The 17,267-nt window shown below is 35.4% G+C and overlaps 1 protein-coding gene across 3 annotated transcripts in view; it reads left to right on the top strand.

The window, feature by feature from the left end:
* The window catches only part of Csmd3 (CUB and Sushi multiple domains 3), a 976,820-nt gene that overhangs the window by 677,215 nt on the left and 282,338 nt on the right, over positions 1–17,267 (top strand). For all 3 annotated transcript variants that reach the window (XM_038342099.2, XM_038342098.2, XM_042055667.1), the window contains 3 exons: positions 1,016–1,172; positions 12,437–12,628; positions 16,615–16,741. In XM_038342099.2, the coding sequence (XP_038198027.1) occupies positions 1,016–1,172; positions 12,437–12,628; positions 16,615–16,741 (476 nt within the window). The remainder of the gene's footprint in view (positions 1–1,015; positions 1,173–12,436; positions 12,629–16,614; positions 16,742–17,267) is intronic.

Raw genomic sequence — 17,267 nt, 5'->3', positions numbered from 1 at the left:
CATTGGCCATTCTCATCCGAACTACCACATAATGTTATTTCTTAAATCCAGAATAGCACAAGACAATGACCAAAGAGGTAGACACATCTAATAAAATATCACATTGTGATCATATTTTCATAATCTTAGCCCCGAGAAAAGCAAATAGGAATGTAATGTGGTAAACCTTCAAGAGCATGAAGGAAGAATGTGAATTTTACCAATTTTGTCACAAATATCTTTTGTTTACTTAATATTCATAATCACTTAGTACACTTTCAAATTTTTATCTTTATTTTATTCTTTCATGCTACTTTTACATTTTTCATTTTTGGGACTAATACCAGGAGTCACTGTACGCAAACATTCTACTTGTGAACTACATGCCCTTTGCTTGATGTAAATTTTTTCCACACAGGGTTTCTCTATATAATCCTGGGTGTACTAGAACTAGCTATGTAGACCAGACTAGCCTACAACTCGAAAGTTGCTTGCCTCTGCCTCCAGAGTTCTGGGATCAGAAGTGTGTGCCACCACAGCCCAGCATTGGCTTAATATTTTTAAAATATCAAAAATGAAACAAATCAACAAAAAGAATAAAATTACAAAGACTGTGCTGAAGTAATTATACTTTTACTAGTTCTGTTCTAAGAAAATGTTTTTGGTTAACTGAGAAAGTAGCAAAACAAAAAAACAAAAAAATAAGCAAAATGACTATGAACCCACTTTGTAAACTACTTTTAAATTAGGTGTTTTAAACCTTAAATTATATGTCATTTAATGTATTGCTATCTTAGAAACAAATTTACAGAGTAGTTTAAGTGTTTCTGAAAGTTTCTTAGAGTTTGCTAATTTTTTAAGTTAAGAATTATCCATGTGAATTCTAAATTTCTGATTTTTGAAACTCATTTATTTGATTGTTTTTCACTTGTATCCTTTTAGGGACAGTGCAGATAATCCCTGCTCTTCATAGATATGCATACATAATTGAGAATTGGGCACTTGGACCACATTAATATTTTAATTTATCTTGCAGATTTATGATGGAAAGGACAAAACAACACATCTCCTGGGTGCCTTTACGGGTGCATCTATGCGAGGACTGACACTCAGTAGCACATCGAATCAGCTCTGGCTAGAGTTTAACTCTGACTCTGAAGGAACAGATGAAGGCTTCCAACTTGTCTACACCAGTAAGTATTTTTTTAAAAAAATAAATTGTCAACAATTATATTTATTCCTAATTATTACTTCTGGGGCTAACAATGTCAATAATCCTGTATTTCTACATGAAGTTTAACATAGTTTTCTTCTGTATGAAAATAACTTCATTACTATTCTCCATCTATATCTTTTTCATCTATCTAGATGTATATAATTTAATTTTTGATGTGGGATGTCCTTCTGTATATGTATTGTTTTTACTGGATAGTGAATAGAGCTGTTTCAGCCAATGGCTTAGCAGAGTAAAGCCAGGTGGGAAATCCAGAGATATATAGAGAGAGTAGGTTGGGTCAAGGAGATGCCATATAGCTGCCGAAGGAGGCAGATGCCATGTAGCTGCCCAAGAAGATATCACAAACCACCAGCCTCATAGTAAATACAAAATAATAGAAATGGGTTAACTTAAGATATAAGAGGTAGCTAGGGGCTGGAGAGATGGCTCAGAGGTTAAGAGCATTGCCTGCTCTTCCAAAGGTCCTGAGTTCAATTCCCAGCAACCACATGGTGGCTCACAACCATCTGTAATGAGGTCTGGTGCCCTCTTCTGGCCTGCAGGCATACACACAGACAGAATATTGTATACATAATAAACAAACAAACAAACAAATAAAAAAAGCTGGGCGGTGGTGGCGCAGGCCTTTAATCCCAGCACTGGGAGGCAGAGGCCGGCGGATCTCTGTGAATTCGAGACCAGCCTGGTCTACAAGAGCTAGCTCCAGGACAGGCTCTAAAGCTGCAGAGAAACCCTGTCTCGAAAAACAAAAACAAAACAAAACAAAACAAAAAAAGAGCTAGCTAGACACATGCCTGAGCTGTTGGCTAAACAGTATTGTAATTAATACAGTCTGTGTGATTATTTGAGTCTGGGTGGCCAGGAAACCAAGGAATAGTATCCACTTATAATTTTTCACCTATGCCAGCTGTATTCACTTAGACTTTTTTTTCTTTCATCTTCCCTATGCCCACCCCTCCCCACACTCTTTTAAGGAATGATCTAATTTCCCTGAGCATCAATTTTTTTTTTTTTTTTTTTTTTTTTTTTTTTTTTTTTGGTTTTTCGAGACAGGGTTTCTCTGCAGCTTTTTTAGAGCCTGTCCTGGAACTAGCTCTTGTAGACCAGGCTGGCCTTGAACTCACAGAGATCCACCTGCCTCTGCCTCCCGAGTGCTGGGATTAAAGGCGTGCGCCACCACCGCCCGGCCCTGAGCATCAATTGAACTATTGAAACACAAGATACATTTCAAACCTTTCCCCGCTGTTTACTTATCCTAAATTTCTGAGTCAGAGATAGCGAATATATTAATGCTTTAAAAATGTACAACTTCTATAATACTTTTCAATTGGTTTCTTTTTAAAATTCTTTGCAAACAAATTTTGCATAGAACTACAGTGACCATTTCTCTTCAATATATTATTGTGCATTTCAGTTGAATTACACCTTTTTACATCTACATGGGAAATTAAGAGGTAGTCTGAATACTGACTTAATAAAACAGTTTGATACCTGAATAAGTTTCAAACAGGAAACATATCAAATATAAAAGAAAAAAGGTGTTTAGAAGTGGGGCTGGAGAAATGGCTCACAGTTAAGAACACTTGTTGCTCTTAGGGAGGATCCAGGTTGAATTCCCAACACCAACATTCTGGTTAACCACAATCTATAACTACTGTTCCAGGGGATCTGATGCCTGCTTCTGACTTCCTTGAAATTGCCATTAGCAAGTTCAATCACTATCCCATTCCTCCTGCTTCCAGAATCTATCTTTTTCATTGTATTACCTTCTCTTCAAAGTAATGACTGCCAATTACTCTTGTTCTTCCTCAGCAAGAACCTCTTTCTCTAATTTAGTAGTTCTCAAACTCCTCACACTGTGACCATTTAATAGAGTTCTTATTGTTATAGTGAGCCCCAAGCATAAAAATATTTTGTTACTACTTCATAATTGTAATTTTATTGTTGTTATAAATTGTAATGTAAATATCTGATATGCAGAACTGATATTTGACCATGTGGGGGGTTGTGAGCCACATGCTGAGATCCACTGCTCTAAATGAAGGTTGAGAAATGAAGAGGCAAACTGGCAGGTGTTTTGGACAAAACAGTTTAATGGTTGGCATGTCTCTCAGGAGAAATCTATGAAGGCATAGCTGAGTTTCATATAGTGTATACAGATATGGTTCAGGAGAAGTACCATTTCTTTCTAAAGTTTAAAGATTAGACCAGAAGGTAAGCTCAATAATTTCTTCTCAAGGAAACATTAGTCACTTAGGGCTTGAAAAGCTGAATTCTTTCTTCATTTTGCAAAGTATTATCAGACATCAACTCAGTTCTAGTTAGTATCATCATGTTTGATGAACTCGTCAGACTTCCACCCTTAAAAGTAAGCTTTATTAAAAAAATGTTTAGGTCTTTCATTTGTAGTTATTTTTATTCAGTAAAATGATACAAGTGTTTTTTTATAATGATTCATAGCATTTTGGTGGATTGTAGTTTTGTCAAAAACTGACTTGGTAGATGTCCAGTATTTACAGTCATTAAACGATATGACTCGGTTAAATGATCTTTTGCCATTTCCTCTTCTCATTTTATTTGCTAAAAATTCTACTGCAGAAATGTTTATTATCCCAAGGGAAAACTTCAAATATATTTGGATTCACTTAGCCTTCCAGTTTTGTTGCTTGAAATGATTCAATAATGCCCAGAAAACATAACCATTCCAAATGTCAGGTTCTCATTAGAGACAGGCAAGGGCTAATTTTTAATGCCTTTGCTTGTATACTAGCTTTATGAATGTACTACATATTATTCTATTTAGATTCTGTAATTTAGTTACAAACATGTTATTGGCGATGTTAACCATGAAAAATAATCAGATGACCTATCAACTTTAACTTTATTCTTAGTGCATAATTTACTTAATGCAAATGTGAGTAGAAAATAAGTAAATTACATAGAAGAGGAAAGACGTTCCATGCGGTTGCATGTCCTCAAAACCACTGACCATGCACATTTGGCATTTCCTTCATTCTTCAAATACTGAAATTAAGCAGGCAATGAAGGAAGTACTGATTAAAGGTGTATTATATAAAACAAAGTTCTCCAAGAGAAATTTCAAAGAAATATCTATTGTTTGTAATTAGCATAAAACATAATATAGTTTTTTTTGGCTAGAGTAAAAAAGGAGTGATTACTGTTTCCATTATTTGATATTACAAAAGCTTTGTATGTAAACTTTAAATTCCCAGCAATCTGTACATTGTATAAACTTAATTTCTGACATGTTTGAGATCTACCAATAAGTAGAATTTAGAATAGTTTAGAAGAACATTCTATCCAAGAAGAGCTGCTTTTAGGGAGTAGAAAAAGAAAGTTAAAAGAAGATATTCAAGCAAAAATCTGTCAAGTCAATTATACCTTTCTCTTCCAAAAACTTTCTTGAAATTTAAAGGGAACCTAGCAGCCACCTTTCCTAGACTTTCGTGCTAGCAAACAATGTCTTTGAGTTCTGCCAGTTAGCATCAATCCTTGGAAAACTGAGAAATGTGATCAATGAAGTTATTATTTCAACAATAGTTATAAGCCCAAATGTGCTGATGGCAGGCAGCTGTCTATTTCACATGTCCTGAACTCTTAACTTGTTTTTTTTTTCTTTTTTTTTCTTTTTTTTCCATCTCCTTCCCTCCTCCTCCCCCTTCCCTCCCCTCCCTTCCACCCATACCCCCTCTCTACCCCTCTCCAAGACAAAGAGCCATCAGGGTTCCCTTCACTATGTTAAGTCCAAGGTTCTCCCAACTCCCCCTATGTCCAGGAAGGTGAGCAACCAAACTGACAAGGCTCACAGTGAGCCCGTCCATGCTGTAGAGTTCATGTTCATTGCCGTTGTCCTTGGTTTCTCAGTCCTCCTCCACCGTCAGCCACATTCAGAGAGTCCGGTTTGGTCCCCTGTTCCATCAGTCCCATTCCAACTGGACTTGGTGGTCTCCCGTTAGATCTGTCCCACCGTCTCAATGGGTAAATGCACTCCTCACGGTCCTGACTTCCTTGTTCATGATCTCCCTCCTTTTGCTCCTCAAACATCCCCTCGCCATTTTATAATCAAAACACAAAACATACAGAATAAAGAAAGAATATTAAGAGCTGCAATCTTCCACCTCCACTTCCACGCTGTTCTCTGAGCCTCAGGTGTGGGGCGTGGCTTGAAGATAATCCATTAGGACTAGGCTCCACAGCTCTGCATTCTTTATTGGTTCTGAGATTCTGTGATGGCCTCCATATGTTGTAAAAAGAAGTTTCCCTAATGAGAAGTGAGGACGAGACTTATCTGTAGGTATAAGGCCGAATATTCAGAATGCAGTTAGTGATTAAATCTGTTTAGTAAAGTGATGGCTGTCGTTTCTACAAGATCTTTAGCTTCACTAGCCCTGGGTAGCTGGCTAGATTTCTAATAGCAGGCATTATTCCGCCGTTCTTGAGTGAGTATGAAGTCCAACTAGACAAATGTTTCTTACCACCAAGGTATGCTTGCCACTGACTCACCCTTCGGGTTATCGTACTGTTCATTGTTGTGGTTCACAGGCATCATAGCCAGGTGGGATTGTTTTCTGCTTCCCTTATTTGGAAGTTTGGATTGTGCTTTCTCGTATCATGAAAACTAGGCTACAAGGAAGCACACCCTATATTTTGAACATGTTCTTTCCAACCAACTTCTCCAGCAACTCCTCCCAGATTGTCCAAACCTGCCTAGTTACCCAACCTCATGTTCTCTCACTTTCCTTAAAAAAAATAAATAAATGGGAAAGAAAGAAAACTGAAACAAAACAAATAATAATAGTAAATATTAATGTCCATTATCTTCATCCGCTATTTACAGTTTCACACTGCATTTTATTCTAAGGCACGCAGTCACTCAACTTGATTATCTACTTTCAAAACTAAAGAGGCGGGGCTGGAGAGATGGCTCAGCGGTTAAGAGCCTTGCCTGCTCTTCCAAAGGTCCTGAGTTCAATTCCCAGCAACCACATGGTGGCTCACAACCATCTGTAATGAGGTCTGGTGCCCTCTTCTGGCCTTCAGGCATACATGCGGAGAGAATATTGTATACATAATAAACAAATAAAATATCTTAAAAAAAAAACTAAAGAGGCTTGTATGCAGTAGTTTGATGGTTATTATTTCGGGTGCAATGGTGTTCTTAGACTCAGCTACAGTCAGGGAAGGGGAAGGTTTCTAAAGGATCTTCGGAAGCACACTGAGACACTGTGAAGGTAACAATTACTGAAGTTACAGCACTGTAACTTTATTGCTGATGCCCGAGTAGTCTTCTCTAGAGAGAGTGCTGTTCCAGGCCACCACAGCAAGAAGGTCTTTGTATATTAAATTAGATAAATGGTTATAATTAGCCTGTTCTGTTCCCTGTATGCCCAGCACTCTATTAAATTTGTGCCTTGGTATATATGCAAAAGAGCCAGCTCCTTCTCAGTAGCAGTTTTTTGATGTCATTGCTCTTCATGAGACACTTCTCCAGGAATTCTCACACTAATATGTATGTCCCAATACATATGAATATAAAGGGCAAATGCAAAACAAACAAAGTTATAAAGAGCAAAACTAAACAATAAAATCTCACAAAACTGTATAAAGTAGATTTTATTATGCTTTGCATATAGAAATGCACAGAAATTGGACTATATTGCCAAAATTTGTTATTAGAGGCTGCTTATTTGTTCCCGGCTGCTCAGCTCTGAAATAAACCCATGGAAACTGTATTAATTACAACACTGCTTGGCCTAGTAGCTTATGCAGATTTCCAGCTCACTCTTATCTCTTAAATTAACCCATTTCCATTATTTTATCTTTTACCATTAGGCTGTGGCCTACTGGCAAGGTTCTGGTTAACAACTTGCATCTTTCTCCTCTGCCAGCTCCATGGTGTCTCTCGACTCTGCCTTCTTTCTCCCAGCATTCAGCTTAGTTTTTCCCACCTCCCTCTACTATACCCAATCAGAAGCCAAGGCATATTCTTTATTCATTGACCAATAAAAGCAACACATATACAGAAGGCCTTCCCACACCATTTTCCCTTTTCTGTTTAAATAAAAAGGAAGGTTTTAATTTTAGCATAGTGAAATTACATATAACAAAACGGATATCAAGCAAGAATATCGTTACAACATTTATATCTATTTTATTTTTTATCATAACTAGGGAAAGCTATAACTATTTATTTTCAACTCCAACAAAAACTCAAGAAAGTTATAATATTACCTAAGTAAACAGGGAGTACAGTGTAAGCAACTTCCAAAACTCTAGAACTGACAGAGACATCAATGCCCATCATCCTTTTGAAATAGATTGATGCTGGCAGGAGCAGATGTGTCTCACTGTCATGAAAAGTCCTAAGTTCTTAAAACATTTTAAATACCATATTCCATAGGTCTTTGAAAGATTTGAAGTATTATAGATGATTATCTATTAACTTATTATATATTAATTATATATTACATTTTAAATAAGCTTTAAAAACACCTTAATCAAGAGCAGATATATACATCTAACAAAATTGACCTAAGATTTGTAGCAATAAACTAAGATTCATAGCAATATAAATTATTCATTTCTATAGTATATCAACCTTTAAATATAAACAGACATTTATAAACAACATTTGGGAATTTGGGCATAGTTCTCTCCAAACTGTTTCCTGATTTTTGTTTGGCAAAGTAATTTTAGGGTGTATTCACAGTGACCTTTCTGGGGGTTTTGGACCATCAAATCACATTAGTCTGAAAGGATTCCACAAGTTCTCATCTTCTATGGAAAAAAAATCAGAACTTTTTTTCAAAAGCAAAAAATCCTTAGATCCAAATTTTGAAGTCAAGATATTTGTATATTGGCTTATATTAGCAGGCCACAGAATCAAATATCACCCTGCAGATTCTTTATTCATTAACCAATAAAAGCAACATATATACAGAAGTGCCTCCCACACCAAAGATACATGGATATATAGAAAAATGTGTGATAATAACCTGATTAACATATTAAAAGATTTTATGGGAAAAATACAAAAAGAAAAGATTTGGGAAAATAAAATAAAAGGTTTATTTTATTTTATAATATTTATTTCTTAAATGCTATTATTATTAATGAGAGTCATTTAATATGGCATTGGTTTGAATGCTGACCTAAAAAATGAATACAATATTAGAATATGATAGTATCAATGAAACAATAGATATTTTGATAAAATGTTATAAATTTTAAATGATACCTTAAAATAAATCAGTATTAAACAAATATCTTCAATGGTGACATGAAATGTGTTCTCAGCTTAAGTTATACAGAAAATCTGAAGCATTTAGACAATGTTAATAATGAGTTCAGTTTTCACTCTATAAATTTTTATTTCATCACAGCATTAAATTCCACTAACTACAGTGAATATTTGATGCTTCATTCAAGTTTTTATTGAATTGTCAATTTCAAGTGTGAGCTTTCAGTGAAAAGACTGGCAGCTGAGCTGTTTTGTAAAATTTAAGACACTTGTGAATATTTATGACAGAGGAACAATGAGTCTTGCAAATTGAACTAGATTGTGTGGTACTCTGTAGCTTATACAGTATTGTCTGCCTGCGTGTCCCTCTGTGACGGAGAGCGTTGTAAAGGAGTTTCACTTGCAAGACCGTCTCCACGCCTTGTCATCGCCAGCAATGCCCCATCACACATTCAGAATGTGCACATTAAGGAAAAATTAGTTTGAGAAGAAATCTTCAAAACAAAGCTTGATTTTAACTTTGATTTGCAAAGACTTATATGACGAAACTGGGAATGGGCTGCAGCTTAAATCCCACACAGAAGAATCTAGTCTGCTAGGAAGAATGCAAACTTGGTCTTTTTCGATCCGAGAGTCTTTAAATATTGTACTCCCTATGCAGATATAACAAAGTGTGCCTGTAAACATAGTTTTTACTCCTGCAGTGTCTTATTTGAAATACTTCATTTACTTGACTGTATACAGTGAATTTTGTTACAACTGCCATGATATGAATCAATGATCGCTATCCTCCTTTATAATTCTCCTTGAAGATGCTTACACTTTCAACTGAATAAGGCTGCCACAAGCTAAATTTTAGAAAGAATCCTTGAGACTTTTATTTTTTAGATTTATCTCAAAATATACTTTTGAAACAATCAGTATTACTTTAATTTACTTTCCTGTAGATATTTTTTCTCTAAATCCTAACTCATTAATATCATTGGACATCTGATATGTGCCAAGATTTGTTCTGGGTAGGTACTGTAGAAAAAAAAAAAAAGTACAAGTAATAGAAGACAACAGAGTAGAAAATAAAGAAATAAAAGTGTCTATATGAACTCAAATGGGCACAATTGTCTTCTGGCTTGAATAAGAAGAGAACCGTTGAAATCCCCTAGGAGAGACAATCCCATTTTCTGAACCTACATCAAAGTTAGGAGTAACTCAGCACTCAGTGCTATACAAAATTTATGTATGTAAACATACAAGCATTAAGTATGTTCTGACACCTTAGAATTCAATAGTGAATTTGACACTGGTGATCTAATGTATGTTACTTCTCTGACTGGTATTAAAACAGGGAATTTGCCAGGCAATGTTGCTATACACCTTTAATCACAGCACTAGGGAGTCAGAGGCAGATCTCTTGCTTTGGAGGCCTCACAGGTCTACAGAGTTTGTTCCAGGAGAGCCAAGGCTATACAAACAAACACAAACAAAAACCTGTGTCGAAAAACACAAACAAGCAAAATAAACAAGCAACAACAAAAAATGAACGAAAGAAAGAAAGAAAGAAAGAAAGAAAGAAAGAAAGAAAGAAAGAAAGAAAGAAAAAACAATTCAAAAACCCAAAACAACCATAAAAAGAACCAACAGGGAATTTCTATTATCCCTTCCAGTGAATCAATAATTTACAACATTGCTAAAGTTCTCCAGAATATATTTGCTAACATTTACTGATTCATTATCAAGGGCATTTATTGTTATAAATAAGAAAATAAAAGCACATTGGTGAGGTCCAGAAGAGAGCAACATCTGCATTAGCTGCTATCCCCATAATCCTTCCGGCATGCGAACGCATTCATCCACCAAGACTCTCTCTGAGCCCCTCTGTATAAGATTTTGATGGAAATTCCATTGCATATGCCTGACTGATTGTGTCCTTGTACAGCGGTAACTCCACTCAGCTCAGCCTCTTTCTCTTAGCAATTGAGGGGCTGTAGCTAGTGACATTTTTTACACCGTAGTCACATGATCAGTTCCTTTGGCAAGCAGTCACCAATCTCCTTTTATGTTGAGGTAGAAGGCAGATCTGAGCTAGTCAAGATTTCAAACCTAACACGTTTCCATGTTCTTACTATTCACAGAAAAGGAATTCAGATACTGTAAGGAAACTATGGAGAGATTTATTAGAAACAAAATTAAAATGCACATCATAGCAGGCATGTAGAATCCTGGACTGCACTCTCATAACTCCATTACTTAGCAGTTATTGATAACTAATATAACGTGTAAGCCAGGTGGTGGTGGTAGTGATTATTCATGAATTTAGGATGTCAAAAGTTAGGAAATACCAAGAACAGACCAGAATTTTTCCAAGGTTTATTTATGCATTTCCCTTCTCTGATATCATATGGCAAACTTACGATGGGAAGCATCAAATTTGCCAGCCTGGTGATGTAGAACCTCTCTCGAAGTGGGCAAAGCACAGGTTGTCATGGTCTTGGTCGGACTCTGCTGGTTCCAAGCATTCTGGATGCTTTGTACCAAGACGAAAGCAAATGTATGGTTCTTGTCATACTAGCTCCATTCCTGTTGCTGTGACCAAATGCCATGAGGAGAAGTAATTTAAGGAACCAAAGACTTCATTTTGGCTTTGTAGTTACAGAGAGCAAGAGTTAGTTGGTAAAGGGAAGAGGGCAGGACATATAAACTGGCTGATCATATTTCTAAAACAGGAAGCAAGGAAAGGCTATAAATCCTCATAGTCCATCACTAAAGACAACTGCCACCAGCACATTTGTCTACTAAAGGTTTCATAACCTCCTCCAGTAGTGCCATCAACTGGGGATCACGTGTGCAAATACATTAACACATGAAATCAGATTTTAACCCTTTAGGGTTTTTTTTTTTTTTTTTTTTTTTTTTTTTTTTTTTTTTTTTTTAGTTTTTTGTTTTGGAGTTTGGGTTTTTTACTTTTGTTTTGATTTTTGTATTTTGGGATTTTGTTGTTGTTGTTGTTGTTGTTGTTTTTGAGATTTTTGACAGGATTTCTTTGTGTAGGTTTAGCTGTCCTGGAATTTGCTTTGTAGACCAGGCTGGCCTTGAATTCACTAAGATCCATCTACCTCCACCTCCCAAATTCTGATATTCAAAGGGTGTGCCACCACTGTCTGCCATCATTAATCTTGATTAATTAATTAATTAGTCTACTGTTAATAATAACAAATTGTTGGTTGTTTTCACTCTTTGACTCTTTAGGGGGCACACCACGGTGTTCAAAATAAATCACACAGTGTTTTATTATTAAAACTTGGCTTGTTGTTAGCCAGAGTTTCTTAAATTATCCTGTCTACCTTTTGCCTCTGGGTTTTTCTTTTCCTTATTTCTGTATGTCTTACTTTCACTCAAACTGCATGGCTAACTGTGTGGGTGACTCCTCTCCCTCCTTTTTTGTTCCTTGATCCTCTTCTCCCAGATTTCTCCTTTTATGTATTCTCTCTGCCTGTCAGCCCTGCCTATCCTTTCTCAAGCCCCATAATTGGTCTTTCAGCTCTTAGACCATCAGGTGTTTTAGACAGGCAAAGAATCACAGCTTCACAGAATTAAACAAATTCAACATGAAAGAATGCAATACATCTTAACATCATCAAATAAATGTTTCACAGCATAAACAAATGTAAAACATCTTAAAATAGTATTCTACAACAGTAACAATTTTAAAGAAAACATGAACTGGATGGTGTTTGCCATTACACTGATATGTAAACTTTATAACTAATAAATTCTAATAAAATTAAAAATGTTTCAGCAAAAGCTTTCTGTACTTAATAAATGTTAATAATGTTAGACATGATAGGAGTAATCCAAGTAGGAAATATAATCCTATTTGAAGGGATAAATGAAATAAACAATTTATGTAATCTCAAATTATGCTTCAGAATATTTCCTTTAAGTAATTTGTACTGTTCTCCCAGGTTTTGAACTTTCACATTGTGAAGACCCAGGCATTCCACAATTCGGATACAAGATCAGTGACCAGGGCCATTTCGCTGGCAGCACCATCATCTATGGATGCAATCCAGGCTACACGCTCCATGGAAGCAGCCTTCTCAAGTGCATGACTGGGGAGAGAAGGGCCTGGGACTACCCTCTGCCTTCCTGCATTGGTAGGATGTTCTTTCAGATTTTTATAGAGTTTGCTGGTGGAATAATATACACCGCTACTTAACATACTCATGCTGTAGGTAGCTTCTTCCACATACAATTCATAAGAAGTTAAAAAAAAATTAAATTCACCCCAAGGAAAAGTGGAATATAAGAGTTCTCTGCTTAATATGACATAAGAATGTGTGTAGGGAATTGCTGTGGTCTATGTCAAGTTGTTTCTGCTTTTGATAAAAAATAATTGACTCATTTCAAGAATGGTAATGTTTCATCATTTGCATTTAATTGAATCTCATTGATCAGTTTTTATGATTTTTTAAAAAATTGTGCATTTATGAATCCAAATGAATATAAAAACAAGAAATTATTTGCAGTAACTTCAAATACATCTTTTATGTGTATAAGCCCCTTTGAAAATATTAGAAAACATATCGTTTTTCTTATGTATAAACAATATGAAAATAAACTACAGTTTGAAAAGAACTGTAAAACTCATAGATAAGAGAAATTCCCTAACCGAAGTTACAGTGATCATCATATCTCTCATCTGTATTGGTTAGATATCATTTTATTCATATTATAAGGCAGATAATAAATTAGCATAGGAGACTGGGAGTATGGGTATACAAATATCCGTAGATGTTCCCGTGATTCATGGTTCAAAAGATCAAATAGTTCCATTTGAAATAACAGAAAAACAACATAAGAAAAGCCTAAGTCTACAGAAAGAGAAACAGTTATTCCCAAGTCATTCCTGACTGTATTTTGCCAATGTGTATAAAATTGGTGTCTACCTTTCAAACACAGCTTTACTGAGGTTTAATTTAAATGCACAAAACTCCATGCACATTTAATCCTTTTAAAGCACAATGCATTAGATGTACTTTTGTACCTTCTGATGGTTTATTAAAACATTGATTCCCAAAGAGACAGATTTTATGTAAACCTGATATAATCACAGTGCTTTATTGTCAGATGGCATATGAATTTTGAGTAGATTATAGTACTAATTCCTAACACAATAATCATTATTAAGCAACAAAATTCTGAAAATCGAGCGTTAGATGAATAATCAGACCACCTGTATGAGCTATGAAAAATGAACTACTGACAATATAAATATGAGATATATTCAGGAAAAAAAGTAACATAGAAGGTATTAAAAATCACCAAACAGTTGCAAAAATACAAACGTAGAAAATATTGATTTCCATATTTCCCTTAAAATTAAATTCATATATTTTTGGAGTATATTAAGCAAAGAGGACAACATTTTCTAAAAAAAAGACGGTGATCAAATGAAAAGATAATTGATCTGAAATCAGAAGATTTTTGATTGTGCTGTTAATATCTAAACCAGTATTGTGATTTGATAACATCCAAGGAATAATAAACTTTTAATGACATATGATCAAGTTAAACAACTATAACAGGAGAAACACAAAATAAATTATGCTGAACATGTCTGTGGTAGCAGACAATGAAATTCTGTTTCCATAATGCTCCTCATTGATGACCTGACCACCTGATCTAAAATTATAATTTTTTTCTGATTAACATTAAACATCTATATGACAATGTTTGGGGATCTGTAAAACACAAAGATTTTTACTCAATCATCTGCATATTATATAGGTAATTATTTTTCTGAAACTTGTATGCTAAATCAAACAAATTTTGTATTTCTCTTTGAAACATGTGCCTTAAGATAATGGGCCCAATGGGCTGGCGAGATGGTTCAGCTGCTAAAGGCTAGGCTCACAACCAAAACCATAAGAGTATGGGCCCAAGTGTTAAGTCATACCACACTAGCACCTTTTAGACAAAAGCATAAAGTGATATTTGCAAATTAAAACTGTAGAAAAGTTCATTTAAATTCAAGATGCAATATGGTATACAAAACAAAAAACTATTTAAAAGTCATTTATCTTAATAGATAAACTGAATGTCAATGCCGTTTTCAAACTAATATATCAGTGATAAATCAAAAAGACAGGAAAGAAATGTCCACTAACTATTGTACATTATGTCTGAGTACTTATTGTTTTGGTTATCCAAAACTGTTATATTTTAAAAACCAGACAAATGTACTAGTCAATGTGCTGGTTAGTTTTTCCAGACCTGACACAATCAGAATTAACCTGGAAAGATAGAACCTATTTGAAGATCTGCCTTTATCAGACTAGCCTATGACATAAGGAGGGGATTTTTATTCATGACTGAGGGTTGGAACGGGAGATCTCTGCATAATTATGGTGATACCAAATCTGGGCAAGTGGTCCTGAGATGTGTTTAAACTAGTGGAAGAAGCCATAGAGGAGCCTATAAACTGCCTTCCTCACTCGTGTCTGCTTCACCAGAGATAAAACTTTTCAATTTGAGCTGTTAGAAACACATTTCAATTTGTGTAACATACAATTTAAAGAAGAGAAAGTAACCAAAAAAAATGGAATAGATTTGTCAGGGAAAAGGAGACATTCATGCGACTCGAATTATGTGAAAGAAAATGCCAACTGCTGAAATAAAAATAATGCGAGGTAATTATTAAAATAATTACAAAGATTTATTATTTTTTAAAAACAAATACTCTTATACTACTTTCAAAGGCATTTAAAAAGCATTGCAAATCTGACTTCTAATCAGATTTTGTTGGCTTTATGTTGTTGGATATATGGCTAGAACAAGAGTGAGGTACAGTTAGAAGAAAAACCTTATATATAACTCTAGACTTAGCCACATGAAAAAGTAATAAGCAAAAAGTCCCACTATGAAAAATTTCCATAGGTCATATATCATTTCCTCTTCAATTTTTATTTTATTTTATTCTTTGTTTGGTTTGGTTTGGGTTTGATTTTTCCAAGACAGGTGTTCTCCATGGAACAGCCTGGTTGTCCTGGAACTCACTTAGTATACCAGTCTGGCTTCGAACTCACAGAGATCTGCCGACGTCTGCCTCAAGAGTTTGTTCTCACATCACACACAAAGTTGATTTAATTTAGGATGTCTTTTCACGGTACAAGCTGGGCACTCTTATTCTTCCATCTCCACCTCAGTCCTTAAAAAAAGGACCAAAAATAAACATAAGCATTTCTTCAATTGTTTAAGTAAATTCGTTTTTGTATTTATTTAGTTTTACAGAAGACTTATTTGTAGAAATAATAAATATACAATGCACTGAAAAGGGTTTCTTGTCCTGCAGGGACATGCAGCTCAGTGTAGTTGTAAAGGATGGTAGTTCCTAGTGTCCTTACCCTTCTCTTCGTCCAGAAAGGTCTTCAGAAATTGTTGCCTCGTGCATTTAGCATCACTTCAGAACTCCTAGCAGTGTTAAACAGTATAAAACAAAGTATAAAACAGTATAAAACAAAGAACGAGTCTTTTAAAAGAGAAAGTATTAATTATACAATATGACTGTGCCCACATTTTAATTCATTATAGGCCATATTGAATCAAAACTATGTTATGTTTCACTGAAGTAAAGAATCTAATAAAAATGCCACTTTGACTTTTAAGGCTGGAGGGAAGAGGTTTGGAACAGTTGGAGTGGACTAAACGGACAATTGAACTTAGGCTGCCTGCGGGAATGTGTTTTTCACAGAGGTGGGGGACTGGATGAATTATTCAGCTGGCCGTTCCCGAGCACTGAGCGCTTGCCATCTGCTTTCCTCTTAACATGAGCAGTTTTTAACAACACATCTGGAAATGTTTGGGAGCCAAGTTCACAGACATCGAGTGTGTCCTTTTGTTTATTCCACAATTTGGTTTGTTTTCAATCTTTTATGTGATCTGAGAGACAGCTTGATATTTTATTACATGTATATTCTTGTTTCATTTAAAATTTTAAGGAAGTTTATATATTTACTTTCAAGCAGATTGAGGGTGAATCTTATCTTTCTTAACGTGAACATGTACACTCTTATGTAATTTGTACATTGACTGAAAAGTTTGGTAAGAAACTTGGACTTGAAATGTTGCTCTGTGTCACCAGCTGAATGTGGGGGTCGTTTCAAAGGAGAATCGTCAGGAAGGATCCTGTCCCCCGGCTATCCCTTTCCGTACGATAATAACCTTCGCTGCATGTGGATGATTGAGGTAGATCCAGGAAACATTGTAAGGTAAATACATTTCACTTTCTTCAAATTATTTAGGTTTTTCTGATCAGCAACTATGTAAATATTGATCAGTATCATTAATTTTCCACATGTTTAACCTTCTTCATGAAGGAAAACAAGTTCTATGTGGGCTTAAAATAAGAAAGAATCACGAGCATGCATTCCTTCCTCCTAGACAGCTGGAATAACTGAGCAAGAAGTTTTCATAGATATAATTCCAACTGAAGTTGGGAATGATTGTGATGTTTCTTGTGATCTATGCTCTTTCAGTTCTCAATGACTTAAGATGCTGGACCCATCATTTTAATAACTATACAATGCTGTGCTACCCCACTAATGAGAAGAAGAAACATAAACATGATGGGCCTGGACAGTTGCTGCCTTCCCTGGTCTTGGCACATTTCTGAAGAGTCTGCCTTCTGGTCCTCTATGTTTGCTTTCTGTTTCATCCTGAGTTTTGATAGGAAATTCATACATTTTCATGTCCTGGGAGTCTGAGAAATTCCAAAACATGGGCTCCCAAAGCTAT

Source organism: Arvicola amphibius, chromosome 9 (assembly GCF_903992535.2).
Source record: "Arvicola amphibius chromosome 9, mArvAmp1.2, whole genome shotgun sequence".
Taxonomy (NCBI): domain Eukaryota; kingdom Metazoa; phylum Chordata; class Mammalia; order Rodentia; family Cricetidae; genus Arvicola; species Arvicola amphibius.
Note: the sequence above shows the minus strand (reverse complement) of the source record. Positions and strands in the feature narration are given on the sequence as shown.